The 27,931-nt window shown below is 37.9% G+C and overlaps 1 protein-coding gene across 1 annotated transcript in view; it reads right to left on the bottom strand.

The window, feature by feature from the left end:
• Nucleotides 1-27,323, bottom strand: part of LMOD1 (leiomodin 1) — a 67,046-nt gene extending 39,723 nt beyond the window's left edge. The window contains exon 1 of the mRNA XM_051998659.1: nt 26,824-27,323. Coding sequence (XP_051854619.1) covers nt 26,824-27,084 — 261 coding nt within the window. The 5' untranslated portion in view covers nt 27,085-27,323. The remainder of the gene's footprint in view (nt 1-26,823) is intronic.
• Between the last annotated feature and the right edge of the window lie 608 nt (nt 27,324-27,931).

The raw sequence follows: 27,931 nt of genomic DNA, 5'->3' as shown, positions 1-27,931 counted from the left end.
ACCAGCCATGAAGAGGGTACTTGGTAACCCATACCCACTGATGCCTTCTTTTATAACCCACAGAATGGTTTCTTATCTGCATTCAAAACTCAGACTGATCCCTGCTGGACTGATTGCTCAGGCTTGGGCGTCTAGAATAAGTTATTATTTTGACAAATAATCCTCCAGGCCCACATTTTGGTGGCCAATATATTTGTCTTTGTCCAGTACAAAAAGAGCATGTCGGGTGATTGGGTACCAGTGGGGAAGGCAATCAGGGGTAAGTGACTTGCCTAGGGTGACACAGCTGGTAAATGTCTGAGATCAGTGTGTGCACTGAGCCACCACGCTATGCTTCCCCTTCCCCCCCACATATAGTAAAAGCTTATTAAATCTTCATCACTTGACTAATTGATAGATGTCTAAGGTTTCTTCAAGGAGAGCTCAGCTCTTTTAACCACAAGTCTAAAGCCTTTGCTCAGGATATTGAAGGCACCTTTATCTAATAGCTTCTAGAAGTTCTCAAGTTAATATTGTCTCTCTTTACAATGTTTTTATCTCTTGCAAATTTCAGACTCTCTGGATGTTGCCTATTTGGAGTTTAAAAATTACTTTTAATGTCTATCATATCCCTGGGTCATTAATTTATCATCTGGGGTATTCCACTTAGTAAAACTGCAAAGAAACTGGCTGGGTTTTAGGTTCCTTGCAACTTCCTGATGGTTCTACAAATCAGCTTGGAAAAGACTGAAAAGCTAGTGGAGCCAAGTGAAATTGGCAGCTTCTGCCTAGTTACTTTGTTTTACATTCTTGTCTTTGTTATTAATTCCTGCCTACAAACATGTCCCCAGTCTTCCAAGATAACAGTCTATAATTCTATCTGGTTAGCTTCCAATCCAAACTAGGATTAATGAGCCGATCATGGAAATCCTCAGAAGAAAAGACTCTGGGGAAAGGTGCTTTTTAAGGAGATAACATTTTGCAATGCAAAGGGAAACATCATTCATTTCTGTGGTGTCTGGGAGACTTAGGTACACCTTGGAGAGAATGTTCCTTCTGTTCCATGCCTCTTTAGGCATAGGAATGGAATAGGGGGGAGGATTTGAGTTGAGTAATATCTATTTCCAACAATTCTTCCAACTCTGCCAATTTCCCAGAATGCAAAAAAAAAAAAAAATGTGCAGAAAGCTGACAACAAAGGAAGTCATCAGGTCTAAACTGTCACTTCTCTGTTGGGCTCACAGATGATGTATAATGAATTGCTAAATTTATGTATGTATCATAAAAGTATGATTCAAGAGGAGGACCAAGGAGAATGACTGAGGAACAGTTTTCAGTTCTACTTAGATATACAATTTGTGTTTTATATGCTGTAGAGAAAAGAGAAAACTTGGCATATATTAGGCCCCTCCCAGAAAGAAAAAGTAAGATTTGTTCAATGCTTTGATGGGTAATTTATTATATTTATGTTTTTCCATGAGGGAAGAAAACAATAGTAACCCAAATTTCTCTCAGGCCAGGTTGACATAGAGAAAAAGAGAGATATGTCTATGGGACATGACTGGGAATGATGGGGTGAATGGACCCCATCCAGGTCTAAGCAGAAATGTTTATGTGAAATAGTCCAGTGCAGAAAGAGAACTAAGACAAAAAAAAATGTCTCTAATCCAGAACTGAGGGGCCTAAACAATGAGTGTAGGGTACAAGAGTACATGCAGACTGTCAGCTTTGTTGCGAATCACAGACCTAAGGCTGCCTGAGTAGAAGATGCACCAAGGAGAAGTGTTCCACGGTAGAAACAGTCATAGGCTTAGGTTGTATATTAATTAAAGAACAAGTTCAAGTTCTTACAAGTAAGCAATAGATGTGAGGCTCAGAGATAGTAGCAGAATGAGGTCTCGGTTCTAGTTTCCAATCCAGTATGAAACCAGCAATGGAATTCCCAGACCAAAGGGGAGCCTGTAGTTCTGTCCCTTCAAAACAGGGACTCCAACTGAGTCCAATGCAGTATACTAGAACTGCAAACAGGGTAGGGCAACAGAAGTGTTACTCAGACTCAAAACTAGGAGGGCAGAAATCAGACTTTGCCCTGATTTAAGGCACTTTGAGAATACCTACAGCTTACAGGTCCCCAACCTGAATGCCCCCTAAGATTCTAAAATAACATCATAATCCAAGAAAGCAGCAGTAGTGATGGGTCAGAGCCTATGATCCACTCAAAACTGCATATCTAGGTAAGAAATGTAAAACAATAAAACCTCTTATATGTTGCTCCTTATTTTCGCCAGTAAAATCTTCATCCTGATTCATTTGTCTTTTTGTAAAATAGACATTCTGACTTCTAACCTGTCTCCTTCTCTAAATAACAATATCTGGCTAAAAGAAATCCATCTCCTTATCTGGATAAAAAAGACGTCTTGGCTTCTTTTTTATCTGTATTTTGCTCTCCACATGTAGGCTATTACTCTGATAGCTGATGCCCCAAAATTCAGTATTTAATGCTCTCCCAAACTCTTTCTAATTGCCAGACTCTCTCGTTTGGTCTACCTGCTATGGCACCAATAAATTCTTTTGTGACTATAAGAAAATCTCTTTGAATTTTTCAAACTATGAACTATGACTTTCACCACTTCAGTAGAGGACATTCCCTCTAGATGCATGTAGAGACTAGCTCTTACATAAAATCTGAAGTCAGGAAAGAGATTACAAGAATTAGCAAACAAAAAAAGGAATCCCACCATTAAAAGATATTATGGTGAAAAGGATTCAAGACACAAATGCAGAAGAGAATGACTCCAAAACATCTATAAGCAAAACTTCAAAGAAAAGCACTGCTTCAGGACAAGTTTAACTAGAATTTCTGGAAAAAGTGAAATGAATTTAAAAATGTTTTAGAGTTTAAGAAAATGCTTTTATAAATGAAATGAGAGCACTAGAGAAAATAATTTGGGAAGAAATGAGAGTTATAGAAGAAAAAATTGGAAAGAAAATTAGTAGTTTGGCACAAGAATTACAAAATATTGCCCAAGCAACAAACTTCCTGAAACATAAAATAGACCAAATAGAAGCCAATGATACAATGATACAAAATTCAATGATATGAAAAGAAATATTAAAATATAGTTTAAAAATTGAAAAAAGAAAGGCAATATTAAGTATCTCACAGCAAAAACAACTGATTTAGAAAACAGATTAAGGAGAGATCACTTAAGAATCATTAGATTACCTAAAAACCATAACCAAAAAGAACCTAAATATCATATTTCAAAAAAATTTAAAAGAAAACTGCCCTGAGGGCAAAGTAAAAATAAAAAAGATTCCACTGGTCATCTCTTGGGGAAAAAAAAAAACTCACTAGAATGCTATAGCCACAATCCAGAGTTTCCAAGTCAAAGAAAAAATATAAATGGTCAAAAAGGAAGAATTCAAATGCCAATGAGCCGCAATCAGGATCACATTTAATTTAGTAGCCATCAGGAGAATTTGGAATAAGATATTTTAGAAGGCAAAGTATTTAGGTTGATCAGCAAAAATGGTTAACCCAGAAAAACTAAGTTTAATTCTTTTGGGAGCTGGGGGAAGAGGGTGAGAATATATCTTTAGGAAATAGTAGGTTTCCAAGCATTTGTGATAAAAACACTAGAACTGCATAGAAACATTGAAACAGAATCAAGAAACAAAAATTAGGGAAACATGAGCAATCATAAAGGATTAAAACAAGAATATACTGTTTCAGTTCTAAAATGGGGAGATGAAAATGGGATAAAAGCTAAATGGGTCCTCTAAGTACTCTATCATCAAAGTCACAGGGAGAGCCTAATTGAAAGAGGACTTGGGAGTGATTCTATTACACCTTGATGTTATTAAAAGAAGAATAGAAAGGAGAACACTAAAGCAGAGGGAAGGAGAGGAAGAGTGGAAAAAATTATCTCACATAATCAAGATGAGCAATTTGAAGCTTATACAACTGAGGCTGCTGATTGTTCAATGGTTAGAGTACTGATCCTAGAGTCAAGAAAACCTAAGTTTGAATTTTGTCTCAGATGTGTACAACTTTGTGTCACTTAGCCTAGGTAAATCACTTACCCTCTGTCTCAGCTTTCTCATCTGTAAAATGGAGATAATGGGGTTATTATGAAGAACAGATGAGATAATATTTATAAAAAGCACTTAGCAGAGTGCCTGGAATATGTAAGTATTATATCATTGTTTTGCTTCCTTTCTCCCTAAAGACAGGGAAGAAGGAATGAAGGAAGGAGGTGTCACTTTTCATTTGAACTGTTCAAAGGAGAAAAGAAACACACATGTAATTAGAGGCAGAAATGAATTTCACTCAGGGGGATTACAGCAGAAAAAGAGGAGAAGGAAGAGAGGGAAATAACAAGGAGGATAGATTAAGAGATAGATTAGTCTAAGAAAAACAAACTAAGGATGTATAAAAATATTTATAATAACTTTTTTTGTGGTAGAAAAGAATTGAAAACAATAGGGATGGCCAGAAACTGAGGAATAACTAAACAAGTCATGTTAATGTGATGGAATACTGTTATATTCTAAGAAATAATGGAGATGGTTTTTCAGAGAATCTGGGAAGACTTGTATCAACTGATGCAGAATGAAGTAAGCAGAACTAGGAGAGCAATTTATATAATTACAACAATCTTTTTTTTAAAAATGGGGCAGTGAGATGGTGCAGTGCATAGAACGACCAGCCCTGAAGTCAGGAGGACCTAAGTTTAGCTCTGGTCTCAGACACTTAGCTGTGTGACCCTGGGCAAGTCACTTAACCCCATTTGCCTCAGCAAAAAAAACAAACAAACAAACAAACAAACAAACAAACTTTGAAAGCCTTGGGATTTCTGATCGGCACAGTGACCAATCATGATTACAGAGAACTAAGGATGGAACATGCTACCTACTTCTTAGGTCATTTAGTATAAAGGTATTTAGGTCTTTGCTTTTCTGTTGTATCTCCAGTATTTAGCATAGTGTGGATAATTAGTAAGTGTTTAATAAATACTTTCTCATTTTCACTTATGACCTAAGAATGTTTAACGATTCTCAAGGCAGTTACCATTTTTCTAAGATTGAACAAAACTTCTGCTAATACCAAAAGCTTTCTCTTATTTCTTCTTCTCCATTCATGTATTTCAACTCTCCTCTTCCCTTCCCTGTTAAACATTTTGAAAAAAGTTGTCTACAGCTGATACTTTACTTTGTCAACACTGCCCGTGTCCTGCAAATCAGGTTCACCAAATTAAATCACCAAAGACCTCATATTGACCAGATCCAATTTCATTTTATAATTTTTATCCTCTTTGATCAATCTATAACATTTAACACTATTTACAATGTCTGGCACATAATAGCTACTTAATAGATTTATATTTATTAATTTATAGATATATATTTGTTAATTTATTGATTTATAGATATATATTTACTTCCACTCCTACTGAATATGTTTTCCTTGAATTTGTCAAATGCACCATACATGCAATTGTAGTGGACAGAACTTTGGCCTTGGAATCAGGAAGACTTGAGATAAAATTCAGTCTCAAACGTTTATGAACTGTGTAATTCAGGGCAAGTCACTCAACTTCCCTCCACTTCAGTTTCCTTGATTGTAAAATGCATCTCCCTCACAGAGTTATTGTAAGGACCAAATGAGATAATAATGTAAAGTGCTTATCACAGTGCCTAGCGTTTAGTAGATGCTTAATAGCTTGTTCTTTTCTTCTCCATGTCCCTTCCTTAAGTCTTCGAAACCTCTTCATCATTAGAACCTCCACGTATTGTTTTGCTTCCTTTCTCCCTAAAGACAGGGAAGAAGGAATGGAGGAAGGAGGTGTCACTTTTCATTTGAACTGTTCAAAGGAGAAAAGAAACACACATGTAATTAGAGGCAGAAATGAATTTCACTCACGGGGATTACAGCAGAAAAAGAGGAGAAGGGAGAGAGGGAATTAACAGGGAGGATAGATTAAGAGACAGATTAGTCTAAGAAAAAGAAACTAAGAATGTATAAAAATATTTATAATAACTCTTTTTGTGGTAGAAAAGAATTGAAAACAATAGGGATGGCCAGAAACTGAGGAATAACTAAACAATACTGAGAAAATGATGGCGATTTACTATGATCTCTCTCTTCTCCCATTCTCTACATCTCATAACCCCTTGACAGCAAGTCTTTTAGTCTAGTGTCTGATAAAGAAATGGTACTTGTCCTCAACGAGGCCAGTCATTTAATCACTCTCTTTCTATATTTTCAAGGTCTCCCTTATTTACTACCTTCTTCCTTGCTGCCTACAAATACTTCCAAGTCTCCTCCATCTTGACCAAAAAAAAAAAAAAAAACCAAACAAACAAACAAACAAACAAACCCTCACTATATCCTACTATCCCCTCAAGCTAATGTCCTATATCCTTTCTCCATCAAATGCCTAAACAAAAGGTATTCCCTTTCTTCTCAAATGCTTCTCATGCTTTGAAATTTGGTTTCCAAACTTCTCTCTCCAAAGTAGCCAATAATCTTTTTATTGCATTTGAGGACTATTCTCATTTTTCATACTTCTTGATCCCTCTGCAGCAGCATTTTCTACTGCTGGTCCACCCTATCCTTCTATAGACTCTAAGTTTTCATGACAATATTCTCTCCTAGTTCTTCTCCTACTTTTCTCACAGCTACTTCTTAGTTTCTTTTTATGGTTCATCATCCATGTCAGGTTACCTAATTGGAGATCTATTCCAAGGTTCTGCCTTGGACCTTCTTTCCATATACTCTCACTTAACCTTCTTGATTCCCTTGGGTTCAGTGATCATCTTTTATAGATGACTCACCCCTTTACATATTCAGCCCCAATTACACTCGTGAGGTCCAGTCTGTTTATTTTGTTTTTGTTTTTGTTTTTTTTTGGGGGGGGGGTTGGAAGGTTTTGTTTTGTTTTGTTTTTGGCAATTGGGGTTAAGTGAATTATCTACTAGTGAGAGTCTAAGGCCAGATTTCAACTCTGGCCCTCCTGACTCTAGAATCAGTGTTCTATCTGCTATACCATCTACCTACCCCCTATACTCCAATTTTGCGTCACTAACTACCTACTGGACATTTAAAATTGGATGGCCCATTTTAAAACAGATTTTTCCTAACTTTGAGGTCACCATCACCTTTCTGATCACTCAGGTTCACAACCTCAGCATTATTCTGAACCCCTCAGTCTCTCTCACAGTACATTTCCAATCAGTTGCCAAATCTTGTCATCCTCACCTTCACAACATTTTCTGTATCTGACCCCTTCTCCCTATTCACGTGACCATCGTGATAATTGAAATTCTTTCACCTGTTCTATTATAATAGCCTTCAAATTAGCCTCCCTACCACAAGTCTGTTTCCTTTCCAATTCATCTTCCCTATAGCTATCTCTCTATCTGTAGCTAGATAGATATAAATGTAGATAGATAGATAGAGACATTTAAAATTCAAGTTTGACTACATGCTTCTCTACTCACTAATACAACTGTTTCTTACTGTCACTAGACACATAAAGTCCTTTTCACCTTGGCCCCCACCTGCTTTTCGAACTTTATTATAAAACATTCCCTTTTTTCACTCTAGAACCCAAAGAACTCACCTTCTTGCACACCCTCTATCCTTTATTTTCATGTCTTTCCATTAGCTATCCCTATGTCTGGAACATACTGTTCCCCCTTAGAATTGCTTGCTTTCTTCAAGACTTTTCAAAGAAAGTCTAAAATAGCAATATTTATGTTTGTGACTGTTCTATGATTAGTACTGATTTTATATCCAAACTTTTTTTTTGTTTTTATTGAGACCATTATCATCTTTTTTTAGTTTATTAGGTTCACAATCTCAGCACTGTTCTTCATGCTACATTTCAAATCAGTTTCCGGATCTTGTCAAATTAATACCTGTCCCATAACTGATTTATGTGGAATATTGTGTACCTTATTATTTGCACCTTTAGGAAGACCTAGACAGGAGCCAAAGCCTTAAATAATATGGCCTCAGGACTCTGGGCTGGGAGTTTAACAAGCATAAGGGTATGAGAAAAGAATGCCCAATCCTCCCTCCCTTCTCATCTGTGGCCAGGCTCCGCCAGAATTGTACTTAGACTAAACTGTCTATATGGATACAGTTCAAAGGGACCTCTCAGGGAGAGGGAAGGAGTGTAGTGCTCTAGACCACAGGTACCCATTTAGAATGTAAATTTTTGAAAACACTGTAAGATTTTTGTATTTGTATTCCATGCATAAGCCCATAATAAGCAGTTAAAAGATGCTTGCTGTTTGCTTGACTGTTGGGTAACCCCCAAGACAAACCAAGATTGACTCCAAATATAAAAATCAGATTCCTGATAGAGATGATGTTTCCTCTATTAGATGGAGAACTCAAAGCCAATGTCCCAGTTTGTTGTATTTCCAGTGACTCGATCCTTTAAGAATGACTGCCCAGCTGTGTATCTCATTTCACCCTTGATTCCTGAGTACCCAGCTTGTGAACACACCACCAGGGTTTAGTTTCCAGTTAGGCCTTTTTCCCCCTCCATTTGGATTTTCATTTCACTTTTTTGGCCATAAGTCCTAACTGGCCGACAGCAGGCTGATGGTCTAATTAATCATTCTGTTTGGCTGATTCCTCCTTCCTGGGCTCACTCCTTGGCCACCTCTCTAGGGAAGGGCTCCAAAGGTCAAGGGAAGGAGCCAATTCTCAGGCTTAGGATTGGCTCCGTTGAAGGCCCTGGATAGAACATTTATGAACAACAGCTCCAAAACCCAGGGGTCTCCTCTATAGCCTTTAAGTTTCATCTTGCATTTGCTCAAATTATATGGATTCTGGAGCCTGGGAAATTATGCTGAATGAATCCCCTGACATAAGCACTGAGCTGATGTGGGCCATTGTGCTGAAGAAATTTACTGAAATTAATTCAGTCCTGGGTGGGTTTTCTACAGGGGAAAATTAGGCATTTTCCAGGTGGTTCAAAGGATTAGCTAAAGAAAAGGGAAAATTAACAACAGTTACCTCCTAAATGGCCAAAATGAAATAGGATTCTCTTCCAGCTCCTTTGTTTATATCTTGCATAGTCTTGGTTGTTTATATGTCATATTCCCTCTTCTATCCTATTAGACTAAAGCTCCTTTGGGTAAGGACTATTTTTGCCTTTCTTTGTATCTTTAGTGCTTGACACAGTGACTAGTATACATTAAGCATTTAATAAATGCATGTTGACTGAATAATGGATGGACAATATCAAATTACGGATCTATCTATCTCCCAGAAGTGGCTCTAATACCTTAGTGTAGCCTGATGCAGAAATTAGATGAACTGGATTTCCTCCTTACCTTTTCCTTTATCTAAGAAAGTCACCAAATTATTTGTCTGATCTACAAAAAGTGTGAATAAATGCACAATTTCATGTAGGGTTAGGCTAGAGACAAGAGATAGTGCTTATAAATTGCAGGAGAATTCTAAGTAATTGTTCTTAGGACAAAACTGAAAATTCCTGGATGGCAGGATCTAAGGAGAGAGATCTAGGTCCTAAATGAAATACTCAAACCGCTTTAGTACAGCGATTCCCAAACACAAGGTGTCCAGGGGACAATTCCTGGGCTGACAGGCAGGTTATTGTCATAATCACTAGCATTGATATACTCTGAGTTCTGACAAGTTCTGTATCTATGTCATCTCATTTGCTCCTCACAATAAATCTGGGAGGTAAATGATATTATTATACCCATTTTATAGATAATGAAATTGAATCTGAGAGAGGCTAAGAAAATAGGGGAGGCTGAGGGTGACTTCTGCAGTATTCCATCTCTAGAAAGTATGTGAAGCAGAGTTTGGTCTAAGGTCTTCCCAAATACTCAGTACAGCACTTTGCATATTGTGTCACCCCCCTGCCTTTTATTATGAAACAATAATGACAAGAGATAAAAAATATTTTCATAATCCATGCTAAAATATTATTTACCTGTTAAATAAGATGCTCTTATCTACTTAGATTATTTATCTATTAAATAAGATACTCATTCCTTTTCCAATTACATATCATGGTGAATCTGGATTTTCCTGACATTTACAACCACAACAGCATATCCTAAAAAATTAAATGCAAAAACAGATAGGAGATTTTCACTTTTTTTCTCCTTTTTTTTTTCCCTTTCTTGAGCTTTTTCCCTTTTGTTCTGATTTTTCTTCCACAACATGATTAATATGGAAATGTTTAAAATGATTGTACATATATAACCTTTATCAGATTGCTTGCTGTTTTGAGGAGGGAGGCAATGTAGGGAGGGAGGAAAAAAAGTGAAACTCAAAAATCTAACAAAACTGAATGTTAAAAACTATCTTGTATGTAATTAGAAAAATAAAATAACATTCAGGGGGAAAAAAAGAAGCAGATAGGAGAATCAACTATTTTTTATAAGCCTGACAGAGCAATTTTCAAAAGAATGCAAAAGAATGCTACTATTCTCACTCATTTTTTTTTGTTTTGGAAATATTTTATTAAAATGTGTTGTGTTGATATGTAATGGTATTATTATTTATATATGAATTAATAAAATTTTTAAATTATCCATTTTAATTTCTAAATTAAGTAAATATCAATAGATATAACTCAAATAAACATAAGATCTTTGGTGGATTCTCCATAATTATTTAAGAGTATAAAGGACATCCATATCTTATTTTTATTTATCTTTTCCTGTACAGGTTCTTTTCTTCACTCACACAGGAACCACAAAAGGAATTATATTTTGCACATCTTTGAGAGAGGGAGGCAGTGCAGGGGAATCCTACAGTCAGGAGACCTCTTTCAAGATCTATTAGCTAAATGTCTTTGGGTAAGTTGTTTCATTTATTCAGATTTATCTCTCCATCTCCCCCCCCCCCTTTTTTGCCTTATTTTCTTTATTTGTCAAGTGAAAGTGCTAATACTTACACTCCCTGCCTCAAAACACTACCTGGAGGAAAGCACTTTGCAAACCTAAGAGGACTCTTTGAACACTAGTTTTAATCATAGCACCTAGTGCAACATCCTGCACATAGTATGTCCTTAATAAATATTTTTGAGGAGGAGGAAAAGGCATCTTGTATTTTTCAGGAGAGTTGATGGAGGAAGGAATGCTTGGATGGATTCTATCCCAGTCTTCTTTTCTAATCAGGATCTTGTTGACACTACAGAGCACTTGCATGCTGTATCTCCGGAAAGGCTGAAGAAAGCCTCATTTTCTAAGAGGCTGCTGCCTCCATGCTTGTGGCTGCCTATGTCATTGCAACAATCACTGGACTGTAGATTTAGAAGGGAGAGGGATCTCACTTAGTCTGCTCCCCTCATTTTGCAAATGGAGAAGCTGAAAGCTAGAGAACGTAAGCAATTAGATGGTATACTTGCCTTGGAGTCAGGAAGACCTAAGTGTCTGCCTTGGACACTCAATAGCTGTGTGATTCTAGGCAAGTCAACATACCACACTTAGATTCAGTTTTCTCATTTGTAAAATGGGGCTAATAGTTACACATGATACAGGGTTGTTTTAAGGACAGTATGAATAACATTTCAAGTATTATATAAATTCTATTATTGTTAAGTAGACAGCTAGGTGGCCCAGTGGATAGAATGCTAGTCAGGAGGACCTGGGTTCAAATCTAGCCTCAGATACTTCTAGCTGTGTGACCCTAGATAAGTCACTTAACCCTATTTGCCTCAATTTCTTCATCTGTATATGAGCTGGAGAAGGAAATGTCAAATCGCTCCAGCGTCTCCATCAAGAAAACCCAAATGGAGTCACAGAAAATCAGATATGACTGAAACAACAGAAATTTGTCCAAGATACAAAGTATCAGACATGGATCCAAATTCTTTTATTCCTAAACCCATATTCAAGTCACTATGCTGAACTGTCTTCATGGGTATAAGTAGGTATCGGTGCTTGGATGCAAAAAATAATATCAAATCATGTTTATATAATGCTTTTCTCCCAATTTGTTTGTTTGTTTGTTTGTTTGTTTTTTTACTGAGGCAATTGAGGTTAAGTGACTTGCCCAGGGTCACACAGCTAGTTAGTGTTAAGTATCTGAAGTCAAATTTGAATTCAGGTCCTTCTGACTTCAGGGCAAGTGCTCTATTCACAGCACTATCTTGAATGGTCTTTTGAGGAAGGATTCAATCACCAAGTATTTTATTAAGCATCTATTTTGTGTTAGGCACTATGCAAGGTAATAAGAATATTCTCATCCTTTTTTTATTTTTTTATTTTTTAATTTTTCTTTTCATCTTCTTTTTCTAACTTAGGATTCAGAGATCAACTTAACTAGGGGTCACCCAGATAGTAAGTGGCAGAAATAGATCCAAAACCCAGGTCCCAAGCAACATTTATGGTTGTGGTTCAATTGTTCAGTCATGTCCAATTCTCTGCCCCATTTGGGACTTTCTTGACAAAGATACTGGACTGGTTTGCCATTTCCTTCTCAAACTCATTTTACAGATGAGGAAACTGAGGCAAATAGATTTAAGTGAGTTTCCCAGATCACATAACTAGTAAGTATCTAAAATTGGATTTGAAATCATCAATTTGGGTCTTCCTGACTCCATGCCAGTACTCTATCTCCTGAGCCACCTAGCTGCCCCTGAATCAGCATTTATCAAGCACTTGTTGTGTATATTACCTACTCTGGGAATTGCTATTGATAGCTGATGTTCACATAGCATTACTTTGCAAAGTAGATGGAACAAGAATTACTCTTCCTATCCCAGAGACTCAGTTTAAGCTTCCTTGTCCATAGTGTCTGCTTGTAAGAGGTGGAGCCGAGTATCAAATCTGGATCTCTGACTCCCAAGATTTCAGGAATGGGCAGTCCCAGACACCAGGAGGTCTTTGGGCAGTGGGAAGTTGGGTATTTGGGACAAATCTCTGAGGGAATATAAAGAGGGATCTGCAGTTGAGGGGGAGGGAAGGAAAGGGGAGAAGCCTTAAAGGGTAAATGCCTCCAGAGGCTCCTTTTCTTGTACTATTTCTGCTTCGAATGATATCATGGTAAATGTCACCAATTTCTAATTGCCTTGTCCTTAGAAGTCCTGGGCTCCAGAAAGTTCAACATGGGGATTTAGAATCCTAAGCATTTGCTCTGCTGTCTATATAGGGTTGCCCCTAATCCGGAGGTTTACATTGGAATACAAAAGGTAATGATGTTAAAATCTAAAGCAGTATATAAAACTCCTCCAGGAGGGAGCATTTGTGAAAGGCCTTTCTATTCCGAGATGTTTATAAACAGCTTTCCTAGTAACCCAGGTTGATCTTTCTGTCGCACACCCTAGGGACATTTGAAGTCAAACTCCAAATCAGACTTTCTGGATTATGCTGAGGAAGGAGAGTATGTTAGTTCTGAAACTTTGCCCCTTTTGTTATATAGTGCTAACCAACTGCACAAATCCATCAATTCTTATGGCTGGAACTTTAAAGAAATTAGGCAGAGACTAAAAAAGAAATCAGGAGCAGAACAATTAAAAATTTTTTAAATTCTCAAATCATCTCCTTTAAAAATCTCAGAAGTAGGAAAACAATAGGCATAATGTCGTAGTCAACCAAAATACTGAAAGAAAGGTAATTATAATATACTAATTGGGTCTCCTTGTTCCACTGCTAAGTTACTATCTGGGCCTCTATTTTATGGAGGGGTCCAGGCTTCCATCCTGGAAATTCCCCCAGCTCCTGGAGCCTCCCACTACCTACTCAGCCTTCTTACCTGGGAATATTCTGGCTTTTTGTGCATGCAAATAAAGCCTGGGTCCAGGATAAAAGCTAGATATAGAAAAGAAGGCAATCTCTTTCACATTCATGGTCTCCTACTCTTGGTCTTATTATTATATATCTGCCAATAGCAAAACTCCCACTTTTTGTGGCTTTCCTAATTCTCCTACACTAATATTTATTTGGCATTGGAATAGAATGTACAAGCTAGAAAGATCTAAATAAATAGATAGGTAGATATGAATTAGGTAGATAAGATAAGCCTCTTTCATATCATGCTATAAGAATTACAAAGCCCTTTCTAAACAACAAAATAGTGAGGTAAACACTGTAAATCTTATTTCATTTTACAGATAAGGAAACTAAGGAAGGGCCACTGGAGGATGAGTCAATGTTATCTATGGCAAAACTGAGATTAGACATAGGTCTCCTGAAACTTAATCAGTCCCATGTTCTTTCTACCTTATAATAACTAAGCCTCGTGACTTGGGTTATCCAGTTTTGAATCCATTTCTGTCTCTTTATCATTTAGACTTTAAGTGTATGGGGGATAGCCAGAGAAAATGACCATAGTCAAGAGATGTGGTATCTTGTTCATTGAACAACTTGGAGGCCAACTTCAATTAATCAAGGAATACATGTCAGGGAATGAGGTATAAGAAGAATAGAAAAGTAGGAGGGAGCTAGGTTGTGAAGAGTTTTGAATGCCAAAAAAAAATTTTTTTTTTTTTTTGTATTTGCTCCTAGAAGTAATAGGGAGCCACTGGAGTTTTTTGAGTAGGGAGAATGACCTGATCAGTCCTGCGCTTTAGGAAAATCTCTTTGGTGGCTGAATGGAAGTTAGACTGAAACAGGAAAGAGACTTGAGGCAAGTTATTATACTAGTCCAGGGATGAGGTGGCAGAGTAGAAAGGGGCTTAATTGAGAGATGCTACAAAGGTCTTGGCTACAGCTTGGATAGGGAGTGGGGAATGGAGAACGATTCCTAAATTGTGAGCCTGAAGGTCTGGGAGGATGGTGGTACTCTCTATAATAATAGGGAATGGAAGATGAAGGGAAAGGAGCCTTTAAGGGGAAAGGTAATGAGTTCTCTATGGGACATCCATTTTGAGATATCTGAAAAATAATTGAAAAAGTGAGATTGTAAAACAGCAGAAGGATTAGGGTAGGGAAGAGAGAGTTAATTGGCATAGAGAGGGTAATTAAATCCACGGGAACTAAATCACCAAGTGAAATAATTTGCCTAGTGTCTCACAACTAATAAATATTGAGATCACATTTGAATTCAGGTCTTCCTAACTCCTAGAACTCATTCCATTAATACCATCTAGTTTCCTCTAAAAACAACCTAAATGTGGAAAAACAAGCTCAGTCTGCTTTCATCCCATCAAGGCCAAATATCACAGTTAATCTAGTGTCAAAAGAAGCATATACACAGGACCACTGTCATCACAAAATAAAATCTTATGAAAATTCTTATTCCCAAGTAATTTGTACACTACCATATGAAAAAGATATATATTGTGGGTGTATGTTTCAGTAGGTGTAGATCTGGGAAAGGAGCCCATGAAAATGGTCCATAAGACCTCTTTGATAAAGAGAGCCTTAATTGATCAAAGATGGACAGAAGCAGCTACACCCAGAGAAAGAACACTGGAAATGAATATAAACTGCTTGCATTTATGTTTTTCCTCCCGGGTTATTTATACCTTCTGAATTCAATTCTCCCTGTGCAACAAGAAAACTGTTTGGTTCTGCACACATATATTGTATCTAGGATATACTGCAACCCATTCAACATGTAAAGGACTCTTGCCATCTCGGGGGAAGGGGTGGAGGGAGGGAGGGGAAAAATCGGAACAGAAATGAATGCAAGGGATAATGCTGTAAAAAATTACCCTGGCATGCGTTCTATCAATAAAAAATTATTTAAAAAAAAAAAAGGCTACAAAGAAGGTAAAAAAAAAAAATGGTCCATAAGGATTCTGATATAAGAAAATCTGAGGAGCAACAAAATATTCATGATTATACCAAGATTATTCTTTCCATGGCATGGATAACTAAATGAGATCTGGTTTTGATAGATGTAAGAGTGCTTTCTAATGAGTGGAAGATTAACATTGCTAAACAAAACTATGCCCTAGAAATTTAGAATAAAAATCTCAGATAGGGTCAAAAGGGTAGGAGCCAACTCATTGACACTAGCTCAAGAAAACTAATTGTTAAATTTTCAGTGTGAGCATTTTTTAGTTGCTGTTTTAGTTGTATTCAATATTGTCTGATTTGGGTTTGCCATATCATTATCCAGCTCATTTTATAGATGAGAAAATTAAGGGTTAGGTGACTTACCTAAAAATATATTGCTAGTAAATGTCTGAGTTCAGATTTGAACTCAGAAACTCCAGCCTGGCACTCTGTGCACTATGGCATCACTTAGAAGCAGAAAATATCAAATGTTACTAATTAGACCTTGATTTATTAGTTTGTTGTTTGTCTATGCTTAAAGAAAGTGATGAAGAAAATGTTAATAATTCAGATTAAATTTTAAAATGTGCCAAACATTTTTTTCTCTTTTGGAGAGGAGTTGTTAAATTAGCACCCCACTGGTTAGAATGGCACTAAGTGTGAACTTTAGTTACATAACCCTTTCAAGTTCTTGAGATATCAAACAGTCAATAAACACTGATAAAAACTATATACCAACTATTGAGTATTAAATATAATAGCAAGAGAACATCTGTCCTCTCAAAAACTTTATTTCTGTGAAGGGAAATAAAGTATATATAAATAAGAAAATATAAGATGTAAAAAATTAAGAGGGGGCACTAATAATTAGGGGAATCAGAAAAGGCCTCTACAAGGAGGTATAAATTTGGGCTAAGTGGTTTATTTGTTAAGAAGTTTATGTTGATATCCAGGCCCACTGATGAAGAGTTCCTACCTCTAAATATATACCCCAAGGAGAATAAAGAGAGAAAAAGGGACTCCATATATACCTAAATATTCAGAGCAGTACTTTTGTTTGTAAGGAAATGGAAATAAAGTAAAAGGCCATTGACTCTAGAATAGCTAAACAAACTGTATTACATGAAAGCAAATGGAGTATTCCTTTGCTATAAGAAATAATGAATCCAAAGAGTTCATAGAACTGATGCAGACAGAAGGAAAACCGGGAAAACACTATACACAAGGACTACAGCAATATAAATGAAAAGAACAACACTAATAGATAGTATTTCATTTGATTATGTAATTATAATAACCAAGCTTGACCTCAAAGAATATTTATGCCTCTCTCCTTTTGTTGAAGAGATGACAAGTGATGGGTATGGAATATCTAATATATCACCTGCTTCATTTGGTGGTTTAGTTAATCTTGCTGAACTGTTTCTCCCCCTTCTTTTTTATATTGTTATAAGAGATTGCTCTCTGGGGAGGAGAGAAGGGAGAGATATATTTGGAAATGAAGGTGATATAAAAACAAATGACTTCAGTAACAGTTTTTAAAAAGAAATTTATTTTGAGCCAAAATTCTCTCAGAAAGAAAAATGATGGGAATGAACCAGGACTAAAAAGGAGGGAAGATGTTGAGCCAGAACACTTTTTTAAAGCTCTACCCATAAAGTACAAGAAACAAACAAAAAGTTTGATCTGGATGGGCTGGGCAGTCCTGACTCATTGACTCATTATGTTCCTGGCAGCTACACTGACTCTACCCTCTTCCTCCTGGAGAATTGCTGTGCTGCTCCATAACCATTACTCTTAAGGCGTTAAGAAACAGGTTTGTGCGGCAGCATCAATATAATACGACGATCAATTCTGATGAAAGTGACTCTTTCCAGCAATGAGATGATTAATATCAGTTCCAATGGTCTTGGGATCAAGAGAGCCATCTACACCCAGAGAGAGGACTGTGGGAACTGAGCGCGGATCACAATATAGCTCTTTTTGTTATTGTTTGCTTGCATTTTGTTTTCTTACTCGTTTACTTTCTTTTTTTGATCTGATTTTTTCTTGTGCAGCAAGAGAACTATATAAATATGTTTATACATATTGGATTTAACATATTGTAACATGTTTAACATATTTTGGATTGCTTGTCATCTAGGGAAGGGGATGGGGGGAAGGAGGAGAAAATCTGAAACACAAGGCTATGCAAGGTCAATGTTGAAAAATTATCCGAGCATATGTTTTGAAAATAAAAAGCTTTACAACAAACTGGGAAAACATCTTTACAATTAAAGGTTCTGATAAAGGCCTCATTTCCAAAATATATAGAGAACTGACTCAAATTTATAAAAAATCAAGCCATTCTCCAATTGATAAATGGTCAAAGGATATGAACAGACAATTTTCAGATGAAGAAATTGAAACTATTACCACTCATATGAAAGAGTGTTCCAAATCACTATTGATCAGAGAAATGCAAATTAAGACAACTCTGAGATACCACTACACACCTGTCAGATTGGCTAAGATGACAGGAAAAAATAATGATGAATGTTGGAGGGGATGCGGGAAAACGGGGACACTGATGCATTGTTGGTGGAGTTGTGAACGAATCCAGCCATTCTGGAGAGCAATCTGGAATTATGTCCAAAAAGTTATCAAACTGTGCATACCCTTTGATCTAGCAGTGTTTCTATTGGGCTTATACCCCAAAGAGATACTAAAAAAGGGAAAGGGACCTGTATGTGCCAAAATGTTTGTAGCAGCCCTGTTTGTAGTGGCTAGAAGCTGGAAAATGAATGGATGCCCATCAATTGGAGAATGGCTGGGTAAATTGTGGTATATGAATGTTATGGAATATTATTGCTCTGTAAGGAATGACCAGCAGGATGAATACAGAGAGGCTTGGAGAGACCTACACGGACTGATGCTAAGTGAGATGAGCAGAACCAGGAGATCATTATACACTTCGACAACGATATTGTATGAGGATGTATTCTGATGGAAGTGGATTTCTCTGACAAAGAGACTTAACTGAGTTTCAATGGATAAAGGATGGACAGAAACAGCTACACCCAAAGAAGGAATACTGGGAAATGAATGTGAACTATTTGATTTTTGATTTTCTTCCCGAGTTATTTTTACCTTATGAATCCAATTCTCCCTGTGCAGTGGGAGAACTGTTCGGTTCTGCAAATATGTATTGTATCTAGGATATACTGCAACATATTTAACATATATAGGACTGCTTGCCATCTTGGGGGGGGGGAGGGAGGGAGGGGAAAAAACGAAACATAAGTGATTGCAAGGGATAATGCTGTGTAAAAATTATCCTGGCATGGATTCTGTCAATACAAAGTTATTATTAAATAAATAAAAAATAAATTTAAAAAAAAGAAAATAAAAAGCTTTAAAAATTAAAAAAAGAAGAAGCAGGTATGTGTTTTTCCCTCCACTAAGGGACCTGTCTCTCTGATGGCTTATGGTGGCATGAAGGTGACTCAAAAGTATTAGAACAAATTCTAAGGACTTGATTCAATTTGACTCAATTCAATAGACATTTGTTTATTGTTCAGTTGTGTCTGATTCTGTATAACCTCATTTGCGATATTCTTGGCAAAGAGATTGCAGTGGTTTACCATTTCCTTTTCTAGCTCATTTTACAAATGAGGAAACTGAGATAAACAGGGTTTGAATGACTTGCCCAGTAAGCCTTAAGGCCATATTTGAATTCCTGAGGTTGAGACTTTCTGACCCCAGGTCTAGTATTCTTTTTACTGTACCACCATAATTTTTCTACAAAGCTGAAAAAGCTTCGGGCCAGTGGTAGGTTGGTTGCTCATCTTCCAAAGACCAGCCTCGTTAGCTAGTTCAGAGAGACTTCCTCAGCAAAACATTTTGGAAACCAACGGAAGAAATCTTTTCCAAAAAGTATTCACAAATATCTTCTGCTTGACGACACTGAGGCTATAATCATCAATGGAAACCCCACGTGGACAAAATCACCAATCTTATGAACTGTTTCAAAAGTGAGTCTTGTCGAAAACTGTTCAGTTCTACACACATATATTGTATCTAGTATATACTGTAACCCATTCAACATGTAAAGGACTGCTTGCCATCTGGGGGAAGGGGTGTAGGGAGGGAGGGGAAAAATTGGAACAGAAGTGAATGCAAGGGATAATGCTGTAAAAATTACCCTGGCATGCGTTCTATCAATAAAAAATTATTAAAAAAAAAAAGTGAGTCTTGTCTCCCTAATTATTTAGCAAACTTTCAAGGGCGTGGTTTCCACTTATTTTGTATTTCTCCCAATGAGGCTCTGTACATACTAGGCATATTGTTGGTCATTTGGTTAATAGAAAAAAAAAAGTTAAGAGGCTGAGGGGTAGAAGAAAAAACAAGAAGTGGGAAGAAGTTCACATCCACTCAAATCAACACATATTTATTGAGGGTCTCCTTTAATCAAGACATTTTGCTAAGGAGCAGACCAAAAAAGTCTCAGTTTTTAAGGACTTTTCACTCTATTGTAGGATTCAGCACATAATCTGTTAAGTTAATACATCACAAAATACTTTGAGAGAAGGAAGGATTAACAACTGGACACAGAATCCGAGAATTTCAAAGTTGAAAGAGACCTGGGTGGCCTTCAAGTATAACTAATATATGAAGAGGAATCCTCACTCTAACAAGTGGACATCCAACTTTTTCTTGAAGATTTCCAGTGAGGAGGAAGAAATTCCAAGAGACAGAAATAAGAAAAGAGTACATTCCAAGCATGGAAGATTGTTTGTATAAAAAGAAGGGAGATGGAATGTCAAATCTAAGGAACAGTGAAGAAGCTGGTTTGTCTGACACACAGAATGCATGAAGGGAAATAACATGAAACAAGTCTAGAGAGGAAGGTTGGAAACAGATTGAAGAGAGCCTTAAAAACAAGGCTGAGGAGTTCGTTTTTTATTCTAAAGGCAATAGAGTTGCAGAATCCCAGAAATTCATCGGAGATGGTAGTAGTTGGAAATTGGATCTAACTTAGGAGAGAACCAAAAAGAGGTTCCCTAGCTGCCTCTGCCCTCCATCCAGCTTTGCTGTCCCTGCTCCTGGCCAAAGGCAGGTGCTAATCCCTGTGCCCTGCTAATGCCAAGGCAGAGGAAAGGAGTGGCAGGATTTTCTTCACTGCCCAGGGAAGAAAAGAGAAGGCACAAATCAGTTAGGTGGGATCTGGTTCCTGCAATCTGACCCAAGGACACTGGCATAACAGAGCCATCTTTCAAAAGGCCAAAGGACTTGATCTGGGATCAAAAGAGAGGAACTGAAAAGTCTCTACTGGGTCTTGGGTCAGGCTACCAGGACAAACATTTCCCTGATAGTTGGTAGGGGTAGTCCATTGCCTTTGGGAGATGGAGATAAAAGGGCAGCTGCCCTATTCCACCTCCACTCTCCATCTCCATGATCTCTACCAACCTCATGCAAAGAGGAACCAGTCTTCTAAAAAGCTACAGCCACATCAATAACAATTTAACAAATTCAATTCAATGGAGATAGACTAAGAGGCAGCTGGGTGGTCCAGTGAATAGAGCATCCAGGAAAAACTGGGTTCAAATCTTCCCTCAGGCACTCACTGCCTGTATTACCTGGGGCAAGTCATTTAAAAAAAAAAATCTTTCTGGAGCAGCTAGGTGGCACAGTGGATAGAGCATCAGCCCTGAAGTCAGGGAAAATTGAGTTCAAATCTGACTTCAGACATTTAACATTTCCTAGCTGTGTGACTTGGGCAGGTCACTAAACCCCAAATGCCCCAGCCAAAAAAAAAAAAAAAAAGATTAAATTAAAAAAAAATCTTTCTGTGCCTTAGTTTCCTCATTTGCAAAATGAGAAAATTGAACTCATTGCTTTCCAAGGACTCTTTCAGTTCTCAGTCTTTTATTATACCATGTGCCTAACAGTGTGCTATACATGGTGGATGGAAAGATAATAGTTATAATCTAAGTCTTGCCTTCAAGGAGTTTACAGTTTAATGAGGAAGATAAGGTATATCCACATATCTCAGAAAGTCTCTTGTCCAGCTGAGAAAAAATAATGCAGTCCCAGTGTTAGTCAGCAATCCCAAGGACCCAGATATAGTAATAATTTCTGTCTATAATAGTAGCACATGATATAAAGGCTAGAGTTCTAAACTAAGAGCTAGGTTCAAATTCCCCCATCTGACTCTTGTTGTTTTGCCTGTTGGCAAGTCACTTATTATCTTTGAAGCAAAATTTCATCATCTATAAAATGGGGATCATACCCTTGACTGAAAAGAAATCCCTACTATAATGTTCATGAAATGGTTCCAAGACTAAAAGGAGATGATACATGAAATTTTGTTGTTCAATCTTGTCCAAATCTTTGTGACACTCTTTGGAGTTTTTTTGGTAGAGATACTGGAATAGTTTGCTATTTCCTTCTCCAGCTCATTTTAAGATGAGAAAACTAAGGTAAATAGAGTGAAGTAACTAGCTCAAGGTCACACAGCTAATCAGTGTCTCAGTTCATATTTGAACTCAGGTCTTCTGCCTCCAAGCCTGAGTGTTCTATCTTCTGCACCTCCTAGCTGCCCCATTATATACAAAACACTGTACAAATGTCAGATACAATAAGGGATCCAAATACCAGGACCCCTTTCTATCAGAAATCCCAAGATTCATTCTGCCTCACGTTTATTTCTTATTAAAATATACAACTTCCCTTCAAAGATATGCTGGGATTTGCTTTGCTAATGAACATTCAGACTAGATTGAGTTAGATCCTTCTTGGCTAGAAATTCTTTTTTTTGTTTTTAATTAAAGCTTTTTATTTACAAAACATATGCATGGGTAATTTTTCAACATTGATCCTTGCAAAACCTTCTGTTCCAAATTTTTCTCTCCTTCCTTCCCCTGCCTCCCCTAGATGGCAGGTAATCCAATATGTGTTAAATATGTTAAAATACATGTTAAATCCAATATATGTATATATACACACTTATCTTGCTGAACAAGAAAAATCGGATCAAGAAGGAAAAAAAAAACCTGAGAAAGAAAACAAAATGCAAGCAAACAACAGAAAGAGTGAAAATGCTATGTGGTGGTTTGACTAGAAATTCTTAACTTTTTTATGTGTCATGGATCCCTCGGGCAGTCTAGTGAAGCCTTAAAACTCAGAAAAAGTTTTTCAAATACATAAAATAATAATAATAAAAAATAGAACTGCAAAGGAAATTATACTGACATTGAAAAGTTATCAAAATATATATATATTTTTAATGTTATGGCTGGACAAGTCACTTAACCTCAATTGCTTGGGTGTGGGGAGGGAGAGGGGGAAAAGCTAGTTGACTCCCCTAGGTAAAGAATACAAAAACATGTATCATCTGGACTCCTTTAATGATATAGAAATACTTAGTTACCAATAAGAGTGTAGCATCTATGTAGCAAAAAAAGTCTGTTGAAATAAACTGAATTTCTGTGTTGTTATGATGATCCAACCTGGCTCAATGACAGAGAAGAGATGAGAAAATCTACCTTTCTCCTTTGCTCTTAGAGATGGATGACAATGAATGTGACATATTGCATACTCTGTCATACACAATCAATGTATTAGTTGATTTTGCTGAACTTTTTTTTAAAGTTTTTAAGTCTTGCTGGGTTGGAGAAGGAAGAGAAAGAGAAGAATAGGGTGAAAGTAAAGAGCATCAGTGAAACGTTAAAAAAAGAAAAAGAAAGTAAGAAATTGGTTTAAATAGGAAACTGCCAGATTCTCTACATTGTTAATAATGCTTGTTTACAAACCACTATCATCTCCTTTGGATGAATTCATCTTAGTCACTTATCAATCGATTAACATTTTAAAATGCCTCCTATGTGCTAGATTACTTAATCATGAATTACAAACCTGGTTTATGGGCATATTTTTTTAAAATTCTATTTTAAAATCTATTTATTTTTAACATTTATTTCTTTTTTAAAATAACTTTTTATTTAGAAATTATATGCATGGGTAATTTTATAACATTGACAATTGCCAAACCTTTTGTTCCTATTTTTCCACTCCTTCCCCCACCCCATTCCCCAGATGGCAAGTTGATCAATACATGTTTAACATTTATTTCAAAAAATGTTTTTGAGGTCCAAATTCTCTCTGTGGGCATATTATTTACCACTTGCTATGACGCTAAATTGCTAATTACTCTTCTGGATCCTTTTCCTATTAACCAAAGTTCATACCAGGAATTAAGAAGATAATAAAATATATTCTGGAAGATTCTTTCATTTTGGAGTTTTCCATTGTATTCTTTGTGTGCCTCTAGAACCTTTTCTGGCTATGGCAACCAGAAATCATTCAATCAATAAGGATTTATTGAGTGTCTTCTACGGGTATCAAAGAAAACCCTTTACTTTCCTATTCTCTGTATCTCTTGCTACACTGATGTTGTCATGGATACAATTTTTCCCCCCATGTCAGCATGCTTCCTTGTAACTGTTCTCAAGGTATTGATTTGTCTACCCCTTTAGATTATCCCCTTCTAAGAGGAAATAGCTTCATCTTCAGAGCTCCCAAGTGTGTTTACTTTAGCCCCTCATGTGAAAGAGATGAACAGTAATGATTTGCTGAATAAGTAGCAATCGTTTACATGGTAGTGAAGTACTTTTGAGGCTAGGCTTGGTGTGTGGAGAGTGGGGTTTGGAGGGAGGAAAATGGATTATCACCAACCTAAGCTATATAAGCAAGATGGAAAGACACTGGCCACCAGTCTCATATGTGGCTAGCCATGTTTGCCTGGTGGTGAATATGGCCACTGCCTTCACTAAAGAAGCTAGACATGCATAGCCTCTAGGAAAGCTCCTTGGAGGGAGCAGGGTTAGGTGGCAAGATAAAGCTGTATATTACCTCCCTCCCCCTTTCTTATTCTACAAATATCTTCACTGTTGAATTCATTTGACTGGATTTCAACATGGTACCAATGAAGCCAATATTGGAAATATCACTTTCATAGTCAGACTTGCGCAAGCAAGGATTCTGTCTCCTGGCCACAGAATACTAACGTCAAATAAAGTTATGTCCTGGGTTGATTCACAGATGTCACAATCCAAGCCCTCTCCTAGCAAAACAATTCAGAATGTATTTTCTTACAGAGAGGCCATGTAACATATTATGTCTCCCAGTGTGCTGTAGATGGTTGGTGGGGCTAGAAAATAGGAGAATGAAAAAGAAGAAAAGTCTGAAAGGCTGGTTGCAAGTGGACAAAATTTCCAAAAGGAGAGAATTTTGTGAAAGAATTCTAAGGAAGCTGGAGTCTTGTATTTCATCTACATAGTGCCATCAAAGCCAGATACTTTTGACTAAAACTTCAGTAGCATCTGTGGAATCTTTTCTTTATGATCATCAAATGACAGAAATGATGAGGCACAGCCATATTGAGTAAGAAATGAGCAAGGCCAGTCCCTAAAGTGTCGGGGTGGGGAGGGATGGGGGAGGGGGAGTAGAAGGGGAGGGCAGAGAGGTTGAAGTTAAAATGAAGAATGGGGAATAGGATAGAAAAGCATCAATATCTTCAGGTCTGTTTCATTTCATTCTTTCTATTTCCCGACAACTGTCTTTGCATTATCAGGCACCAGAAATTTTCTGCTGAGCAGAGTTGGGATAAGACATGATAGATGCTCAAAGAATCAGCAATATAAAATCTCTGAGCTCATCTCTGTCTCAAGACTATTCCTGCATTAGACACAAATGTGGAGATTAGGGAAGCCAAGACAGAGGCACCTTGATTCCATCCCTGTATCCCTTCTTTGCTGCTCTTTCCTCCTTCTGATTTACAATCACCAATCTTTTTCATCATATATTTGGACAGCTGAATGTTATTCTTCCCGCACAAAGCTGTATCTAATGAATTATCTTGAGTTGGGTACTTGCTAGATAATGGAAAGAACTAGTATAACAGATAGGACAATTTTCCCACCTAAAAATATCTACTCATGCTGTTTGGCACAGACAGGGGGAATCAACACAAGTCACATTCTCATGGATGATATAACGTGCCTTAAAATCCCAGGGGGACCTACATGTGTACTGTAGTACAAAGCTTCTTAAACTGTGGGTCAACTGTGAATCAGGACATAAGGGGGTCACATATCTGAATGTGGGGGTCATGAAATTGTGATTTATTACCAGCAAATATTTGATTTGCATGCCTATTTTATACCCACATACCCAGAGTGGGGCAAAAAGGGGTTGCTAGTGGTAAAAGTTTACAAAGCTCTGCTGTGGTATGTAGAAATCTCTTGTACTAGAGTCCCAGAAACAATTCGTATGCTTCCAGCCAAAACAGAGTGTAGATTCTATGTCAGATGTAGGCAAATGTTTTGGAGACATTGTTCTTTCTGTCTCCCTTTCTCCAACACATACTACATAGAGCAAAGTAGTGCTGAAAAGTGTCGCCTGTAAGGCTGGGGGTCACATCTGATATAAGGAAGGAATGGAAATTTGGGTGGAGCCACAGAGAGAGAAGGGATGTTCCACAAGAGCTCCTTCCTCCGAGAAGAGGATAGAGAGACATCCTCTCAAGAGAGTGAATTTAAAGCCAATCAGGCTAATCAGTGGGTCTTCATCTTCTACTGCCCCCCACTTCTTCCATTGCTTTTGGAGTCTGTGCCTGCCTAATGAAATTCCTGAAGTGATTTGAGTGTTAAGATGAGACCCAAACCACATTAACTCCTAGTATTTGAGAAATGAGATTATACGTGCATGTCTATATACAAGTTTTAATTGGAGGTGGCTAGAAGATGCCATCTCTATTCGCTGTATTCTTATCTCTGTCCCAAACCGGTGCTCCAGACATACTTTTAGTGGATATTGAAATTGTGGGACGAATAAAGACACTCTCCAGATATAACAAATTCTTGGGAATAATAAACTGAGGTTAAGTGGCTCGCAGAGGCGAGCTAGTTCAGTGGTCACTCTGAGGTTGTAAGAGATGAAATCCTTTGCTAACTTTCCTTTTCAGTGACCTTGATTCCCCAGGCAGAAATTCACCAGCTCTGTTCTTAAGCTCCAGCGATTAGTTCCCGGAGCACTTTCAGCCTACTCCCCTACTCCCCCAGGGCTTTTACTTACATCTATTGACATTTCCCTCTGGATAAGTTTCTTGGTCTCCTTTTCACAGAAATTGAGCATGGCTTCACGATTGTACAAGCCAGTGGACTGCTTGTCTGTCTGGTTCCTCTGCCGGAGCCCCACGGGAATACTCCCATCTGGGTCCACCACATCCAGCTCCTTCTCCAGCTCCTCCATCTCCTCCGGAGACAGCGTAGACAGCAAGCTGTCAATATCAGGATCTTCGCTCACCTGTCTGCGGTACTTGGCTACCTTGGACATCTTGAAGAGATGGAGCTCCGCTCAAAGCGGTGTGTGCGTGTATTCGGAGAGGGGAAGGGGGGGCCTTGACTTCTGGGTGAGCAGGTGAAGGGGCTCAGTTTGGAGATTTGGATGAGAGAATGGACTTGGGAGCAAATCCGCAAACTGGATAAGCGGGTGGCTACTTTCCCCTCTTTTGATGCAGGTGCTGAAGTGTTAAATCGAAGCAGCCTCCCTTCTGCCCCGGGGGATAATGGTTATAAAGAGAAGACCCCGCTGGTATAACAGTTGACCAATAAGAACCAAGAGCTTCACAGCCCCCGTCCGAGGAGCCAATCAGCGGGGCCCTCAGGCGTGTCTGCCTCCCTGTCAGAGCTGTTTGAAACTTGAGGACATTCCAGGGAATCTTGGAGCCGCAGCATGACCAAATTTAGTACGGAGCGTTTAGCCTTTTAAAGACAAGGGGGGCTGCGCAATGAGAAAAGATACAAAAATGCACGAGCTGGCAGCTCTCGGAGAAGGGGCAAGAGGAGGCAGTGGCGAGCTCCCGGTGAATCTAAGCAGCCGGGGGCGTCCAGCCAGTTCCCTTGCCCAACATCAGCCGCTCGTGTCACCCCGGGGCAGGGCTCGCTCCATTGATTCCTTTCTACTCTATTTGGTCATGGGCTGGGTGATCCCACAATGTTTACAGCCAGACAAAAATGGGAGTGGGGACATGGCACGTTTGCTTTCTTTCCCTAAACTGTCACCATCTCCTGGCCAAAGGCCACCTTGTCCTTGGTCAAAAAGAATCAACAGTCTTCTCCGGATGTTTGAAAGGAGCAGATCCCTCTGGGTAATTGCATCGGGGAAGTTGCCTGAGGCACCC

This window comes from Antechinus flavipes, chromosome 4 (genome assembly GCF_016432865.1).
Source record: "Antechinus flavipes isolate AdamAnt ecotype Samford, QLD, Australia chromosome 4, AdamAnt_v2, whole genome shotgun sequence".
Taxonomy (NCBI): Eukaryota; Metazoa; Chordata; class Mammalia; order Dasyuromorphia; family Dasyuridae; genus Antechinus; species Antechinus flavipes.
The sequence above is the reverse complement of the archived record's forward strand: the minus strand, read 5'-3'. Positions and strand labels throughout refer to the sequence as shown.